At 43.8% G+C, this 16,037-nt stretch overlaps 1 protein-coding gene across 4 annotated transcripts in view; it reads left to right on the top strand.

The window, feature by feature from the left end:
• MAPKAP1 (MAPK associated protein 1) overlaps positions 1 to 16,037 on the top strand; it is a 109,856-nt gene that overhangs the window by 70,097 nt on the left and 23,722 nt on the right. For 3 of the 4 annotated variants that reach the window (XM_076355282.1, XM_076355284.1, XM_076355280.1), the window contains exon 8: positions 10,628 to 10,735. The exons of the other annotated variant lie outside the window; for it this stretch is intronic. In XM_076355282.1, the coding sequence (XP_076211397.1) occupies positions 10,628 to 10,735 (108 nt within the window). The remainder of the gene's footprint in view (positions 1 to 10,627; positions 10,736 to 16,037) is intronic. 4 annotated transcript variants of the gene reach the window in all.

The following is a 16,037-nucleotide window of genomic DNA, read 5'->3' as shown; positions in this document are numbered from 1 at the left end:
TGAAACGTATAGCCCCTAGTTGTCCCGGCTTTCTCCCCATTCTGCCGGTCCCGTGCAGGAGCGGTAAGGAGCTGGCTGTCCGGTCCTGCGGCTGCTTCTCGGAGGAGCTTGCTTCTGCCGGGATGCGGCTTTCCTCACCCCTCCTGCCCAGCAGCCTCTGCCCCGACGTTCCCGGAGTTGTGTTTGGGTCTGACGCTCACTTGCTCTCTGCCGTGATGTGTGTTAGGGAAAGAGGAAGGATTGCTGGCTTGTTATTTTTGTAGCAGATTTTCCTCGGCAGGATTGGTGTTGTGCAGGGTGAGCCCCTCTGTGCTGGAGAGGGTGTGATGGAAGCTGCTTGAAATTATTTCCTTCTGCCTACAAACTCCATCTCTGTTTTGCAGCGGTAATCATTTATTTCAGGAAGCCCTTTCTCACCAGCCTGCTGATGCTGAGCAGACACTGACGTGACGGGGGGACGGGGATGTTGGTGTACGTGGAACAGCTCATCAGGAATAAAGTTTGTGAATAGTTTGTCAGAATAGAAATAGCTCGTTAGTCCTGTGCATTTGGGCTGATGGGATTCTGGACATCAGGCCAAATGGCTGAAGAAAATTTTTCAAGCCTGGCCTCTGAAATGAAAGTGAAATATTGAACTGACTCTATTTTAGAGCTGTTGGTATTGAAATCGTACATTTATTGGTTCTTCTGGATTGGTAATAAAGCCGTAATTTTAAATTCTGCGGTTCAGTGTTTGGATGACAGAGACTTTTTTGTTTATTTTATCCACTCTGATGAAAGAAGGTACTACTGATACACCAGGTACATTCACGGGACCGTCTCCTTCCTGCTAGTTTTTTGTGAAGCCTGAAATCCACCCGTCCGGGTGGTTGTATTGCCCCTTGCTGCAATACTATTACTTACACTTCTGTAACCAGGGGAAAGCACCTTTCTCACTTTATAATCCAAGTCAGTAAGGTAGAGACCTCACGTTGATCTGCATCACAAATAACCATCTGAGCTTGGATTGCAGGATGTTCACATTGGTGCCGTCTTTTAGGTAGCAGACTGTGGAAGGAACTTAGTGTTAGCTGTAACCCATACAGCTGCTTGCCCTGACGTTGCCTCCTAAATCTGTGATTAAAATTAAAAATCTGTATGTTGTATTTCTGCCATAGGTACATTACATTATAGCTCAAACACGATGATTTCTTTCTCCTTTCAGCTTTATTTAGAGCTATACATTGCTAATGGAAAAAGAAGTCTGTAGTAGCAATTAAATAAAGCAGTTCCGTTAATGTTCTGCAAAGACTGGTTTGATGCTAGTTATGCTGCATGTTTTCTATTCCACAAAAAAGCAATACATAAATGAAGTGTTTGTTTCTTTTTAAGGGGCTTTTGACTAAATTCTTTAATTTCGCTGGCTGTCAAGGTAGTGTTAAGTAAAATGGGTTTGAACTGCTGTAGTTTTTGTGTACTGGACTAGATGTCAGAAACCTTTGCCATCACTGGAAATTCTGTCACTCTGGATTTACTATCTGTTTCCCACAGCTGAATTCTTAAGCAGTGTGATTTAACACCTTGGCTCTCCATCAGCCGGTCCTGGCATTTATTTGAATGCATTACACCACTGGTTTCCATAAACTATTTTACAATTGTTTCATATAAATGACTGTGTATTTCTACAAAAACCATCTGTATTTCTGCGGAGAGCAGCAGATAACTGTATGTAAAATTCAGTAATGTCACAACAGTGCAAGTTAAGAAAAAACAGATTGAACTAAAAAAAAGTCTCATGCTTGTGCGTAATGTTAAAAGTTTGTTTTCACTATTTAAATATCTTTATTTATTAACCAATATTTGCATTTGTAACGATAAAATCTTTATTCCACTTCAGAGGTGTTGAGGGTCTTTGGAGATTTTTAACGGATAAACAGATTTAAGATGTCCTCATAGCAGTAGGATTTGAGATGTAAACATTCTGGCTTTACAGCTATTTCCTCTCAAACTGTTTACATATTTTCTGTTGTTTTATTGTCATTGCCAAGCATACAATGGAATCCTTGCCCCTTCTGTCATGTTCTAAGAAAAATTCTACAGAAGGAGGCCTGAGACCTCTCTCTGTTCCCAGTTTCTGTGCTCTCTGCAGTGTATCGATCCCTCTCCTTCTTCAGTCCTCTTTTGTTTATAGTCCTTGCCCAGTATTCATCTTCTAGCCCAGGGTCAGTGTCCGGCATTGATGGGAAAGGTGGTCTTCACCCGCGCCTCTCCAGAGGCAGACGGCGCCCGAGGGAGGACCTCCCGAGGACGATGCGGTGCCTCGGTTTGCCTGCTCCCAGCCAGCACCCAAGGAGCATCCACATTGAGCTATTTTAATTCTCCATATGGTGCCCATGTGCTGGCAGAGGGAAAGCTGGAATCCAGTAGTCTTATGCTTAGCACAACTGATACTTTCTGACACACTATTTGAAATGATAGAAATACATAAACCTCCTCTTTTTTTATGACCTTGTAATAGCTGCAACATATTTCCAGCAAATATTTTCTATAGCAATAATAAAAAAGTGATAACAAAAAAATAAATGTAAATACAGTTTAAACTCGAAAGAAATCACACTTTCAAAACCTAGGGTTGGAGCAGTGAAGCAATAAATCATGTATCCTTGTGAAAGGAGAAACTTGAAATAGGAAAGTACCACAGACATCAACATTAAATGTTTATCAACTCTTTTCTTTTGACTGCTTTCCTGTCTGTCTTCTGTACGTGGACAGAGCCTGAAACACAGCACATGTTCACTTTTGCTTATTTGCTGTCTGCCTGGCATCTATCGCCTTGGCTATTAGGCGATGACTGCCTAACTGTCTTTAAATTTCTGATTTTTCATGTGTTATTTTGGAATTACAGCCGTACACACAGGAGCAGTCGAGGTCCTGTGCCTGGCGGTGCTGCGGCGGCAGCGTGCTCCCACACTTTCCTCCCACTTAGCGCTAGTTGGTGTGGACGCATCCTCTGTCACCGCACCACGCTGCACCTGCACTGCTCATCCCCGTGCAGCGGCACCGGCTCTCATGTGCGAGTGCAGCCCAGGCTGTGCGGGAGACGCAGGCGAGGGAGGAAGGGAGAGACGCCGGGTGTCACGGGTGTGTGAGCAAAGGGATGGGGACGGGGACAGGGACTGGCCGTGCAGAGACATGGAAATCCTCCTGCAGCACTGTGAAAACTTCTGCCGTTGTTTTGGGTGACGGGCCAAAATATCATGTCCTTCAGCACCATGGATGTTCAGGCAGCCTCATAGCTCCTGGCATAGCGTTTGCTGGCCCACCGGGGACAGGTCTTCATCTGCTGTAAAAGCAGACGAGTTTTACTATTCTGCTGAAATACGGCAGCATGCGTATCCCTTTCTGCTGCGGGCCTCAGCAGATCTTGCGTTTGGAGGCTGAAGATGTTCTTGCGCCATAGTGTTTCTGTAGAGAGTTGTCTGAGGAGCTGTGCCAGGAGAGTAAGTTTTAAAATTAATCCACGAAGAGTAACAGACCACCGTGAGCAGACAGTAGTCACTGGGAGATTTGGAAGAGGTCAGATAGGAAGGTGCTGTGCTGTTAAATATGATGTATAATATGTTGCTCATATCTGCTTCTCTCTTGGGTGTGGATGGTGGCAAGTATGACCGCTGTTCGTTGAAAGCCAGTATACCGTGGCTTCCTTACCAGGCAAACTGCAAAACTGTAAAATTAAATTGTAGCAAAGAGCAGAATTAATAGATGACATATGGACAAATGCAATATACTGAGGAAAAAATCGGCATAGCTTTTGTAGAGCAGGTTGTGCCTCAGAAACCAGTGAGCAGTCTTTGAGGAAGTCGGAGACCATCTGAATGAGGATGATGTGTTTTACATAGCATGCTTAGGTTTCCAAAAAAGATTTGACAAAGGCTCATAAAGCAATTAAGCTGTCACAGGACAAGAAGGAGGATCCTCACATGGATTAGTAATTGATTAAAAGACAGGAAACAAAGAATAGGAATAATGGCCCTCCATTATTAGTAACTAGGTTACTGGTGGAGTTCCAGTGGAACTGGTAGAACCTGCATTGTTCCAGTAATGTGGGGCATGGAAGAGGATGTGAATGCTGATGTGACAAAATGTGCTGTTGATACAAAAGAAGTAAGAATAGTGCAAATAAAAGCTGCCTGTGAAGCACTGCAGAGGTATCTCACAATGCTGAGTGACAGGACAATAAAATGAGAGAGGGAATTCGGTGTCAATGAGTGCAAAATAATATACGTGGTGAAAAGCAACCGTAACTATATGTATACAATGATGGGCTCTAATTACCTTCCATCAGTCAAGAAAAGTATCCTAGAATTGTCGTGGGTAGTTCTCTGAACACTTCAGCCCAGTGCTTAGGAGCAGTCAGAAAGACAAATTGAATATCAGAAATTAGGAAAGGAATAGAGAACAAAACAGAAAGCATTACTATGCCAGTCCATAAATCATGATGTGCCCACATCTTAGTTGTTATATTTTATCTCAAAAAGGATAATATAGAAGTAAAAAGATACAGAAATGGATGAGTGCAAAAATGGATCAGACATGAAATGAGGAGTAGATGCTAAGTAGAGAAGATCTTTTCTAGTTTGGAAAAGACATGACTGGGTACAAGAGAAGTCTATGAAGTGCATGTGGTAGAGACGGTAAATTGGGAGGGTTTTATCACAGTCGTTCATAAGACAAGAACTGCACACCCCAGAAGCAGTGGGTTGGCAATGGCTTTTTGAAACAAAAGGGAATTGTTTTTCTCACACAGTGCAGTAAATTCTGGAAGTCAATGTTATGGAAATCAGAAATTCAAAAGTGTTTTGAACAAATGCATGGACCATAAAGGGAGCAGAAACAGCTGACAAAGAGCATAGCTGGAACTGGGGCTTTTGTGAGAATTATAGGAGCTCTTGAGAGGGAGGTAAAGATAAAGGATAAATAGGACGTAGTGATGTGTTTTGTTGCAGAGACTAAAATATAGGTTCAGTTTTAAACCGTTTGGGGTTTTTTGTTTATACTGGTCTTTTTAGTTTAGGTTTGACAACACAAACGTTAAATTGAGGTCTTTCTGTAATCCTCATTTTACCCTATTAACTAATTTGGATATTGAGATGGAGATGGGTTTTGTTTGGGGTTTTGTTTAAAGCCTCATTCTCTCTTTAAGTGTTAATGTTTGTTTATTGTGCAGATTCAACCCCTGACAGTGGTATTCTTCATTGCTATTGAAAGTTAATGGGGGAAAAATTGCATTCCAAACATTTGAACCTGTAGTAGTCATGGCTGAACTTAGTTGATCTCTGGTGATCGGTTCAATTTAGTTACGATTTTTAGCCATTAGGCTGGGGCTGAATGATGGTGATTTGGTTGAGGCCAAATGTCTGTAGAAAATTGGCTGTTTGATAAGAGCCCTGTTATCAGAGGGGGATACTTTCTCATTTACATTTAGATGAGTATTGATTATTTATTTACTCAGAGAAGTGAGATTCGTTCCCAATCTTATCTCTCTCGTCTCTGCTTGTCAGCAGAAAGAGAGATAGAGCTCCTGACATCAGCCCAAGATAACAGCACTTTGTAGTGAAGATAAAAGTTGGAATGGGCCTTTTTCTAGTCTTGACTGAAAGGATAAGTTTTAAAAATTAGAACTGATGGGTCATGCTTTCAAAACCCCATTCTGAAGGCTTTGCAGCTTAAATGGCAACAGAATTGGTTTGTTGTTATGCGGATGGCCATTCGCCTTTGGTAAGAGAGCTGCTTAATTTGATTATGCGGTGGGATTCTTCCTGGGGCATCTCTGTATTGTGCCCTAGGAAAGCTGTGGATGTAGTATTGGGGGTTGTTTCCTTGTTTGTTTTCAATCCCTGATAAGCCATCCTCTGTGTAAAGGGGTGTCTTGAAATAACGAAGTACAATGGGTATCTGTAGGCAGAAACCGTGGTGTGGATGGTTAAATGGGGATTTTAGCGGAAGGGGTGTGTGTTACGGAGGATCAGCTCCGCAGGTGAGGCGTGCGAGCGCCCGGCTCCAGGGGTGCAGAGTCTGTCGATGTTAGCCCTGTTCCTCCACAGCTGCTGGCCTGTCAGTACACCAAAACAACTCTAGAAGGGAAAAATTGCTGTTACTGGTAGTATTTGCAGTGTGTGGTATGCGGGACGCTTCACCAGTAGCATGGCCCAAGAATGGAGAAGACCCAGTGCCTCAGGCCACCAGATCTGGTGGAGAAGGGGCCCGACTCTCAGGCCCTCCCTGGGGGCTGGGGGACCTCTGGGGCCCCAAACAAATCTCTGCTAGTTTTTGAACAGAAAGAGCTTGCTTGAAGATATAGCCACTTCTCTTTCACCATTTTGTGGCTCCTTTCAGGCTGCTGCCTTGGTTCCCTCCTTCCTCTCCAGACACACGAACACTTGTTTCTCCAGCCCTGCTTGCTTTAACCCAGCAACAGTTTCTCTCTCTCCAAGTATTTGTGACAAAATTACAGAACTAGAAGAGGGGTTTGTATTCATTAGCTTTGTCTTCTGGGTATTTTGCCCTGGTAACTTCCATTTTAACGTACTTGCTCCCAGCTTGGTGGTGGAACATAATAGACATGATTTACGCTCCCCCCTTGCTCCTGCGAGCAGCGCTGTGTGAGAGCCCTGGGCTGCAGCCCCAGCCCAGTGCCGCTGGGTGCGGGACGTGCTGGAGCTGCGGTCCCTGCCGTCAGCGGGGGAGCTCTGCTTGGGTCGCGGGCCAGGACCGCTCCGTGCCAGGATTTTTAAAGGTTCATTTTACAACTGCGCGGAGCATTTGCATCAGATTGCAGAAATCCATAAAATCCAGCTTTGGTATTACCACTTGAAATTTTGTTGAAATTCCCAGAGCAGTATTCTGTTAGGAGACCATTAAATTACCTAATATTTCTACTGCAATGACATCATTTGAACTTGTGAGAGAAGTCTGGTAGTAAAACTCCTCCACAGAATCAGCCTTACGTTTTTCATCTGTTGTGAGGTAGGGGTCATGTAAATGTGTACAGATATTTAAAACACATTATTTAAGAGTAGATACTGTCTAAAAATCCATTTAGACTTTCTTTATTAATTCCTTAGTATTTTCTGTTTTAAAGGAGTTATTCACATGGAAGGTTGCCTCGGTTTCTGGTCTGTAGCTCTGTTTCATCGCTTTATTAGCAGACAGTTAATACAGTCTTAACACAAACTGGATAAAACAATTTACGTGATCACAGAATTCTCAAGTTGCTCCAGATAAAAATCCTCCTTTGACATTGGCATGGCGGTGTTGAAGGTTATGATGGCCGATGGCTCTCCACTGGATGGTGGGAAGCTTGTTCAGCAGCGTGAGGATTGCTTCTGAGATGGGTGATGTTGTTCTTTTGAGTGGATCCAGCTGGTGGAATCGGATCCACATGGAGGGACGGTAAACCACTGCCAAGCTCCTGCTTTTAACCTTGTCCCCTTGTCGTCGTGTGCATGCGATTCCCTGATAATTTTAAGGCTTTGGTAGCGTTGATGTCTGTCCTTTTGCCCCATCCCGCTGTCTCAGAAACACAGGGGCGAGTCCATCTCTCTCTGCCGGAGAGCGCAGTGTGTGGTTCAGTGCCAGTCCCTGCAGCAGCTCTCGCGCAGCACTAAGCGTATGAAAGACAACTGTATAAATAGAAATGATTTAGCGGGATAGGTGAAGGTGTAGTACTTAAAAGTGCGTTTTATGGAATGAGTCTGCTTGGCTCATCACACACTTGTTCTGGGTGCGTCCACCCGAGGGGACGCCTGTGGAGGGACCGGGTGAGGCTGGGGCTGGGAGCAGAGCAGGGGCTGTCACCACCCCGCGCTCAGGGAGGCCTGCCCGACCGTTAATAGTTCCAAGAGGGGCTAATTTCTCTTCTTCCTCTGCTCTCATTTTAAATGTTTTTGGGGTGGGAGCGGGAGAGAGGCTGTAATGAAGAAGCAGGGAGCTGGGACGCGGCGATGGACGCTGGCATCAGCAGATCCCGGTGATCGTGGGCTGCGGCTCAGGTGGAGGCACGAGGCACCGTCTGTGGCAGGAGCACTTGGAGCTAGGGATTTGGTACCAGGTACCAAGAACACAGACACTCAGATGGGAACCAACAGTTCTGCTGGCTTTGCCATTGCTGGGTACCGTTCAGCATTTGGATGTAGTTTGGGAACCTCTGGAAGGTACTTCTTACAAACGGACAAAGCAAGCAGGTTTTGCCGTCACTGATTCTGTTTTTAAACCTACACCAGTCTTTAAATACAAATTGATTTACCACTTTGATACTTGTTTCAATTCAGTACGTTTTGCTTCTGCCTAACAAGCCAGGCCTCTGTTTATTTAATTTATTTTAAATTTTTAATCACATTTCCAGTAGCTGGGAGAGGAGAAACGATGGTGCTGTATGTATTTGCCTTTGTGTTGTTTGTGATCATATGAGATGTCTCTGCTGTTTCTTGAGTGCGGTTTGTTCTGTAAATGCTTCGACCAGCTACATGTGCAGTTGCTGATTGCGCTGGGCAGGGAGGGAGCACTTGTGCTTTCCTCCTGTGGCCTGCAAATAGCCTGGCTCTGTGTCTGCTCTGAGAGTCACCGGGAATAAGGGGGCTCCATTTTACAGAGAAATAATGTTCCACTTTGGGAGCAGAACGTGCTCGGGCCGTGTGGTGAGCGCTTCACATGGCTTCTGGGGAGACAAAATGAGAAGCCGTAATTGAAATTCTGCTGTAGTAAATTTAAAATTAATTGGCTAACAAATTCCATTTCTTAGGCATGCCATCTGAGGCTAAAATACTTAATTTTTTTGTATGTTTTAAATATTTCATCGTACACTATCATAACTCAAAGTCAGGAAACATTCAGAAATATTTTAAATACTGATAAAGAGGGAATAGATTTCGTTATTTCAGTTCTAGTTTTTTCGTTACATTAAGACCTAGTTAAAGGTGCTTTGCATCACTTAAATTTTTTCAGGTATCCATTTAGTGTTATTTTACCAGATTATACAGAAATTACGCAGCTGAGGACTTTGTGTGCACTTCAGCTCTCAGGTGTGAGCGGGAATGGAGATCCGCCTGCGCTGCTTGGGGGTGCAGCGAGGACGGGAGCACGTCTGCCGCCACCAGCTCCCGCCTTTGGAAGTGGCTTTTCTTCTGCCCGGGGTCCCACGTGGAGTTTGGCTTACCCGAGTCACACCTCTCATCCCGTTGGGTCCTCTCCCGCCTGCTGTTCGGACAGCAGGCCTGGAGCTGACTTACAGGGGTTTCACCTGGAATTGTATTAGTGCGTTCTTTTTTTATTCCAGTTAAGGCATATAGTTTAAGGATCCATTCAACTAAAAGAATTTTTTTTTAAAAAGTGGCCTAATTTTTGTAAAAACAATTTTTAAATACATTTTCTGTAGTTGGAAAACAGTTTTTTAAGTAGTATCATCTTTCCTGCGGTGATTTGGTTGAGAAGAAGGAAGTTGGCACCTGAATCTTGAAGATCTACAGTTAAATGCAATGTATATGAAAATAATTCATTTGAAGCAATAGCATCTGTACGTGCTTACGTTTGATGCAGTTCAATGTTAGCAGTGTACAGATCTCTGGACAAAGATAAAATCCATCCCTCGATGACCCTTTCTGCTCCTTGCAGCCGCTGGGCTGCTGGGTGATGCCAAACTCCACCCGGAACGTTGTCTCATGTCAGCCTGGAAAGCAGTGCCGATCGCTGCTGATGTGTAAGGAAATCCTCACCCTGTGCTTCAGAAGTGCAGCCTTTTGAGAAATGCACCCTTGGCAGAGGTAGGAATAGCCAAATCGGGTGTCATGGAGCTGATTTTCATGACAAAACGCAATTCATAAAAGAAGGGCTGCTTTCCTTCCCAGATATTTCTCAGTCCTCTGTGCAGACACTGCCGAGGCTGCGACAGCTTTACCTGCGCAGCCAGGCTTTTCTTGGCTTTCCACACCTGCAGAGGGTGTGAGTGTACGTTTGGTTGAGCCTGCGCTCAAGAAGCAGGCTTTAATCCCAAGCTGGAAGAGCAGTGTGCTCGGGTACGCAGGGTAGCTCCTGCCTGGGCCAGCTGTGGCTCGTGGGGCTGGACTGCGGTGTGCTGCAGCCCCGGGCAGCACGGGCCGGGGCTCCGTCCCCCAGCAAACAGCAGCTGGGGTAATGTTTACAGCAGCCTGTCTTCAGTCTATAAAGAGCCACAGAGAGGGCAGAGCAAAGGGGAGCAAACACATTGTGCTTTTTCACATCAGGAAAGATGCCCAAATAATACAACATAGATATACACCAAGGTCTGAGTAGATATTTCTTACAATACCTCTGTCTTGCAGCATGGGCAGGGTGTTTAATACAGGCTCCTCTGGTGTAGGAATAATACAGAAATGTTGGACGGGAGTTTGCCAGGTAGCGTTGTTAGACAGCTGAAGATGACTGGAATATGTTGTTTCCTTGCACACCGTCCTCCGCCTTTTTATGATAGGGCCCTTCCCTTTGGCAAAGAGCTGGAAACGTAAACATCTACCTGCCTTACTTCTAGGCTACGAGTAATCTCATGTTAGTTGAACGTGATAAGCCATCACTTTGTTAGAAAACAGATGATTTTACAAGTTACTTTATGTTTCAGGTCCTCAGTATCGGCTGGAGAAGCAGAGTGAACCTAATGTCCCAGTAGATTTAGACTGTACCTTGGAGAGCCAGAGCACTTTGGAATTCTGCCTTGTCCGGGAGAACAGTATGTTTCCCCTTTTCACTTTTGCTCTTGTAAATTGCTTAAACTCACATAAGTTATGTATTTTGGAATACAAGCTGTACTGTCTGGGCAAGTAAGTTTTGACGAGACTCTCTTTCCTGAGGCACTTCTCAGTTGTGCCAAAACAATATTCCAGAGGGAAATGATGGATTTCATACCTTCTAGTAAATAGTCTGCATCCTGTTTATCACTTCATGATTAATCTTTTTCTGTTAAACTCTGCTCTGTAAAGTTATGACCAACCCTGAAAAACACTGGAAATATGAAACTTTTTCTGTTGCAGGCATTGCTTAGTGATTGGTCTGCGGTGTATTTTGCCATGTCAATACAGCTGTTAGAGGCACTGATTTTTTTCTGATAGAATTTAAAGAAATTAACCATGCAGATATAACTAGAGCAGTTTGATGATTTTTGAAGTGCTAGACAAATAATCTTCTCTCCAGCTATGCTCAAATATTTTTATTCTGTTACTGGTTTAATGGTCCTAATATTATTTCCTGATTTATTTCTTTACAAGGAATTATATGAAACTTAAAAAAAAACCCATTTAACATTGATTTGCATTTGTCCTCCATAGCATTTTGGCCCATCCTTCATTCTTTCCAACAGTCATGCTCTCAGTTTTGGGGTTTTTTTCATTCCATTTTAATTCAGCTGTAAAAATGTTGATTGTACTAATGAGGAAACCAGTAGCCTTCATGCTCTCAGCCAAGACCATGCTCAGAGTGTTTGCTGCAAACAATCACAGTAAGAGCCTGTTTCACGTAGTAGAAGAGTTTGTTTCTTTCTTTACAAAGATCAGACCTTTCCATTTTTGCTTTTTGTCTATAGCATTTCGTATTTTATCCTAGAATGACAGCAGAGCATCCCCGAAGTACCTCCTAGTTCCAGTGGCAAGTAGTAGACTCTGCTCCCATTTAAGGAATAGCAGAGGTGAGACGCAGCTGCCACGAGCTCTCTGGTGGTACGTCACTGCTGGAGCTGAGATGAAGCACTCACAGTTTTGGCTGCCGTTCTCCGCAGAGTGGGACTTGCTCCCAAAATATTCTTGATGCTCCTGGTTTATTTCTTCATAAAATGGTTCTAAGAAACTGTAGGAGAGAATGCGGCAGAAGGTAGCAGGGGTGCTGTGCATGAGGAAATGGAGCAGTTGTAACCTCGCTAATCAAGTTGCACTCTTCCACAAGCCAGAATTTCCTGACGTCTGCATCCCGGCTATTATTTTTGTATTGATTTTTAATCAATGAAAAAATGCATACTAGTCATATTTTCATAGGTTTTGCACGTTTTGATTAAAAATAGCATTTTTTTAATCCAGGCTCTGTAATTAAAAGTATATTGTATATACTGCATTTTTAACATATTTTCATCATCTGTGGAGGAATCCACGCTGTGGCTTGTAGCTATACTACTCATGAGTGACTAGGTTCAGGTTGCACCATTACTTTAATAGTACATCTGTCGTAAGTTTGTAAGTGGCTTAGCAGGAGGTATTCTGTCTACTCTGCATCAGTAGCAAATGCTCCAGGAGAGCCTCAGAGACCTTGTCTCAAAATAAATGTCAGTCATAATGTTGAGGGAACTCTTTTCCCTTTCCTTGGAGTCCTTGTGCAGCGACTGCTCCTCATCCCTCCTGGGCGAGGGGACACAAGTGCAAGCTCCTCAGCAGAACAGAACGTGGAAAGGTGTAGGATAGATCCCTGAGGCTGTCGAGTCAAAAGTACTCTTAATTCTTGAGCTCTCCTGGCCCTCGTTAAGCGAATCGACGGTGCCCATCTAAGAGCGTGACCTGGAGCCCCTGCTAGGACGGTGATTTCCCCGTAACGAGGAACGCCCTGGGCTGGACCCCGAGGGCTCCCCTGGAGCTCCCCGTGCTCCCGGTGCTGCTGCAGCTGCCATCCTCCCCTGCTGCAATGGCATCACATCGGTAGGTGGTGGCTTTTTGTCCCATTCATGGGTCTTGTGTTTGTGAGCCAGCGCCTGGAACATGGAAAAGCGAAGGCAAAACAGATTCTTTGACTCTGTAGAGTTCAAGAGCAAGTCACTGTTTTAGTTTGTTCAAGGCTGACAGTAATCTAGGCAAAATAATAAATGCTTACATGAATTCTGTCTCTCTTCTGCTGTGCTATTACTGAATGTTTTCTGAAATGATACCAAACTCGAATAAGGAATGCAGGAGAGATCTTCTGCTTATAGTTTCGCCCCCAAAATGTGGGTGAATTTAAAGTGATCTTCCATTGTCCCTGCTCGGGGATATATGAAATACCCGTGCAGTTAACTCTCTACACGCATAGATGTTCAAGGACAATGCAGTATATAAGATCAGTCATAATTCATGCATTGTACACAGCCTGGTTCCCCCAATACACAGTAAGAAATTGGATTTTGTAGTGCTTAAGGAGCTATCTTTTGGCGTGGCATTAGAATAGAAATATTGACAGTTTTGCACTATTAATAAAATAATCACTTGAAAATCCTAGCATCAAAATGAAACACTCATTTTGTGCATTTTGTTTTTATTTAAAATATTTTCAGCTTAGATATGCCAGTCAGGAAAAACTCTGTTATAACAGCTATTATTTTTAAATGTACTCTTCATAGTCTCATATTCATTTATAAATATATATATGTATGATGCCAAACATCTGCTAGTAAAATAGATGCCAGTTTCCTTTGGGCAAATAGAAAGTTTATATTTCAGAGTATTAAATGAAACAGATAACTTTCCATTATTAAGAAATATGTATGGAGAAAAACCCTGTCTACCCAACATTTACTAATAGCATTCAAACTAATAAACTGTTTCCAGTATGCAGAACTTTTTAACTCACACTAAGATTTATCTTTAAACTAAAAGCCTGCACTTTGTAATGTGAAATGCTTTTATGTGTAGTAGCAAACTATTCATGGCTAATTTAGTTTTATTCTTACCATCTTACTTCTGGAAAGTTCCTCTTTCTCATTTTATCATTAGATAGTAATTAGTATTCAAGGGAAATTGGTCTTAATATATTAAAATTGGTTTAGTGCCTTTAGACCTGTACCAAAGCCAATGTCTTATTGGAAAATGTAATTGGGGACTCTGTGTATGTAATTAATTGTATTACAATTAAGAACTTTCATTAAGCAATATACTAGTACATTAAAGTAATAAGGGACATTTTTGCAATGCAGTTAACTTTATATTTTGTTGTTTTATTGAGGAAATACAGGTTCACTTGCTCTTGAATAGGCTACATAAGGCATTTCAATATTCTGATATTACTAATGTGTCATTTTTATATGTCCTCTAGTGCTTACAGGAGTCCCTTTTGGATAAGGCTCCTTGTTTCAGCTTCTGACTTATTTTCAGACTCGTGCTTCCAGTGCCTGTTGTTTCATTACTGTTTGTCTCATCTGAAAATCAGGATTTTCTATGAGGAAATTGGACTGAGTTACAAATATAACTCTGTATTTCACAGTAGTTCAAGTACTTGAACAAAAATACTACCTCTATACTGAACCTGGTTTAAAACAAAAAAAAAAAAAGAAACAAAGCAAAAAAACCCCAACAACAGAGTAAAGATCTTCAGCTGTTGTTTCCAGACTGGGAAATATGTCAATTTTCTGGATGACCATCAAATGTAGAGACTGCAAACTAGTGCCATGACTGTGACTTCTAAAACACCGTAGTGCTTCACCACAGTGGTTGTCTTAAAGCGTGGAAGTATGTAGCCCTTGATACCATTTCTGCTTTTTATTCAGCTTCTGTGGGCAGGAAACACCACTCCGCTTACTTTAAAAGTAGGAGGCTGTAATGGTTTGTATGGTTTTGCTGCACAAGCAATCTGAGCAGAGATGGAGAGCAGTCCGACTGGCTGTCGGAGTCGGAGTCCCTCCTCTGATGAGGACCGAGACAGGAGAGTTGATAAGAATCAGATGGATAAAGAAAAAAGACACGTAGCTGCATGGAATGCGTACACTTCTGTATGAGATCTCCCTCCGTCCAGCACCATGCGTTCTCACACGGTGACTTTGGTTTTAGGGATTTAAAAACATCATTTCTGTGAGAACATCGTCAGCTGTGCAGTGTCTGCGGTTCTGTCCAGGGGCTGGAGTCTGCAAACACAGACTGCCTGCGCTCTCCACTGAACCGGACCTAACTTAATTGTAACCTACATTGCACTCGAAGTTCAGCAGCGTGGGGCAACCTGCACAGCGTATGCACGGCCCTGAGCGCAGCACTGCCAGGGTGCCTGTAGTTGCTGCTGAGTACAAGCAATTGTAATGAGTAGAGCTTGTAAAAGGTGGTGGGTAGTTGGTCTCAAGTTGTCCCGGTAGTGCCCAGCGTAGCGCCGAAGCCGTGGCTGCCGGTGCAGGGCGAGCTGGCTGGCTGTGCGGGCAGCAGGCACTGGCTGCTCTGCCCCTGCAGGCAGCTCCCGCGCTGCCGGCCTGAGCCCTGTGTCGAGCACCAACCTCATTCTGCCCCTGCGCACGCGCTCCGAAGGTAGGGTGGAAGGATTGGCACCCGACGTGGCAGTGCCAGGATGCCGGAAAATCAAGAGACTCCCTGTTTAGCTGTGCCACGCATTGCTCTGTCCCTGGCTTGGGGATGGTGGGACAGAAGCACGGGCTTCCTCCCAGCCGTTCTTTTCCCGCGCCGTTCATGGATTTTCCTACCCTACTTCACCAATAATTAAACCCCTGTCCTGGGCTAAGGGAAATGCCTCCCTTGTAGCTGTGCTTTGCACTTCATGCAGGTTCTTATCTTGTGCCTTGTTTATCTCACACCTGACTTCTGCTTTTTTCACTTTTTCTTTCACAAAGTAAATCTTAATTAGGTAGACTATAAGGAAAAATACAGAGGTCATTGTAAACTGAGTCTCCATGTCATTATGTGAAGGCGTTTGTTTCTGGAATAGGAATCTGTTCCTCCCAGGACGGAGTGGTCTCTCTGCCAGCAGAGCCGTATTGCTGGGTCGGCTCTTGGGCTAAATAATAGACTTGGAGCATCCACTTTACTTGATTGTCTTCCCAAGCAGAAGCTTTTACATTCAAAAGCCACACTGTGATCTCCATTACAAATACCCTGACAGGCCTGTAAATATTTGACAGGTTTATTCACAGCTGCTTGCATGTGGAAAATATTTTTATGATTTTTCCCCCAATCAGCTGATGGAGATGGCTCTTCCCTCCGCTGCTGAACGCCGGCAGTCTCGCAGACATCCTCGCAGAGCTGCGGGGTAAGAGCAATATGCCAAGTTCTGCAGTCAGGTTTTTCCCTGCAGGGCATTTCTCTCTGTTG

This window comes from Aptenodytes patagonicus, chromosome 18 (assembly GCF_965638725.1).
Source record: "Aptenodytes patagonicus chromosome 18, bAptPat1.pri.cur, whole genome shotgun sequence".
Classification (NCBI taxonomy): domain Eukaryota; kingdom Metazoa; phylum Chordata; class Aves; order Sphenisciformes; family Spheniscidae; genus Aptenodytes; species Aptenodytes patagonicus.
The sequence above is the reverse complement of the archived record's forward strand: the minus strand, read 5'-3'. Positions and strand labels throughout refer to the sequence as shown.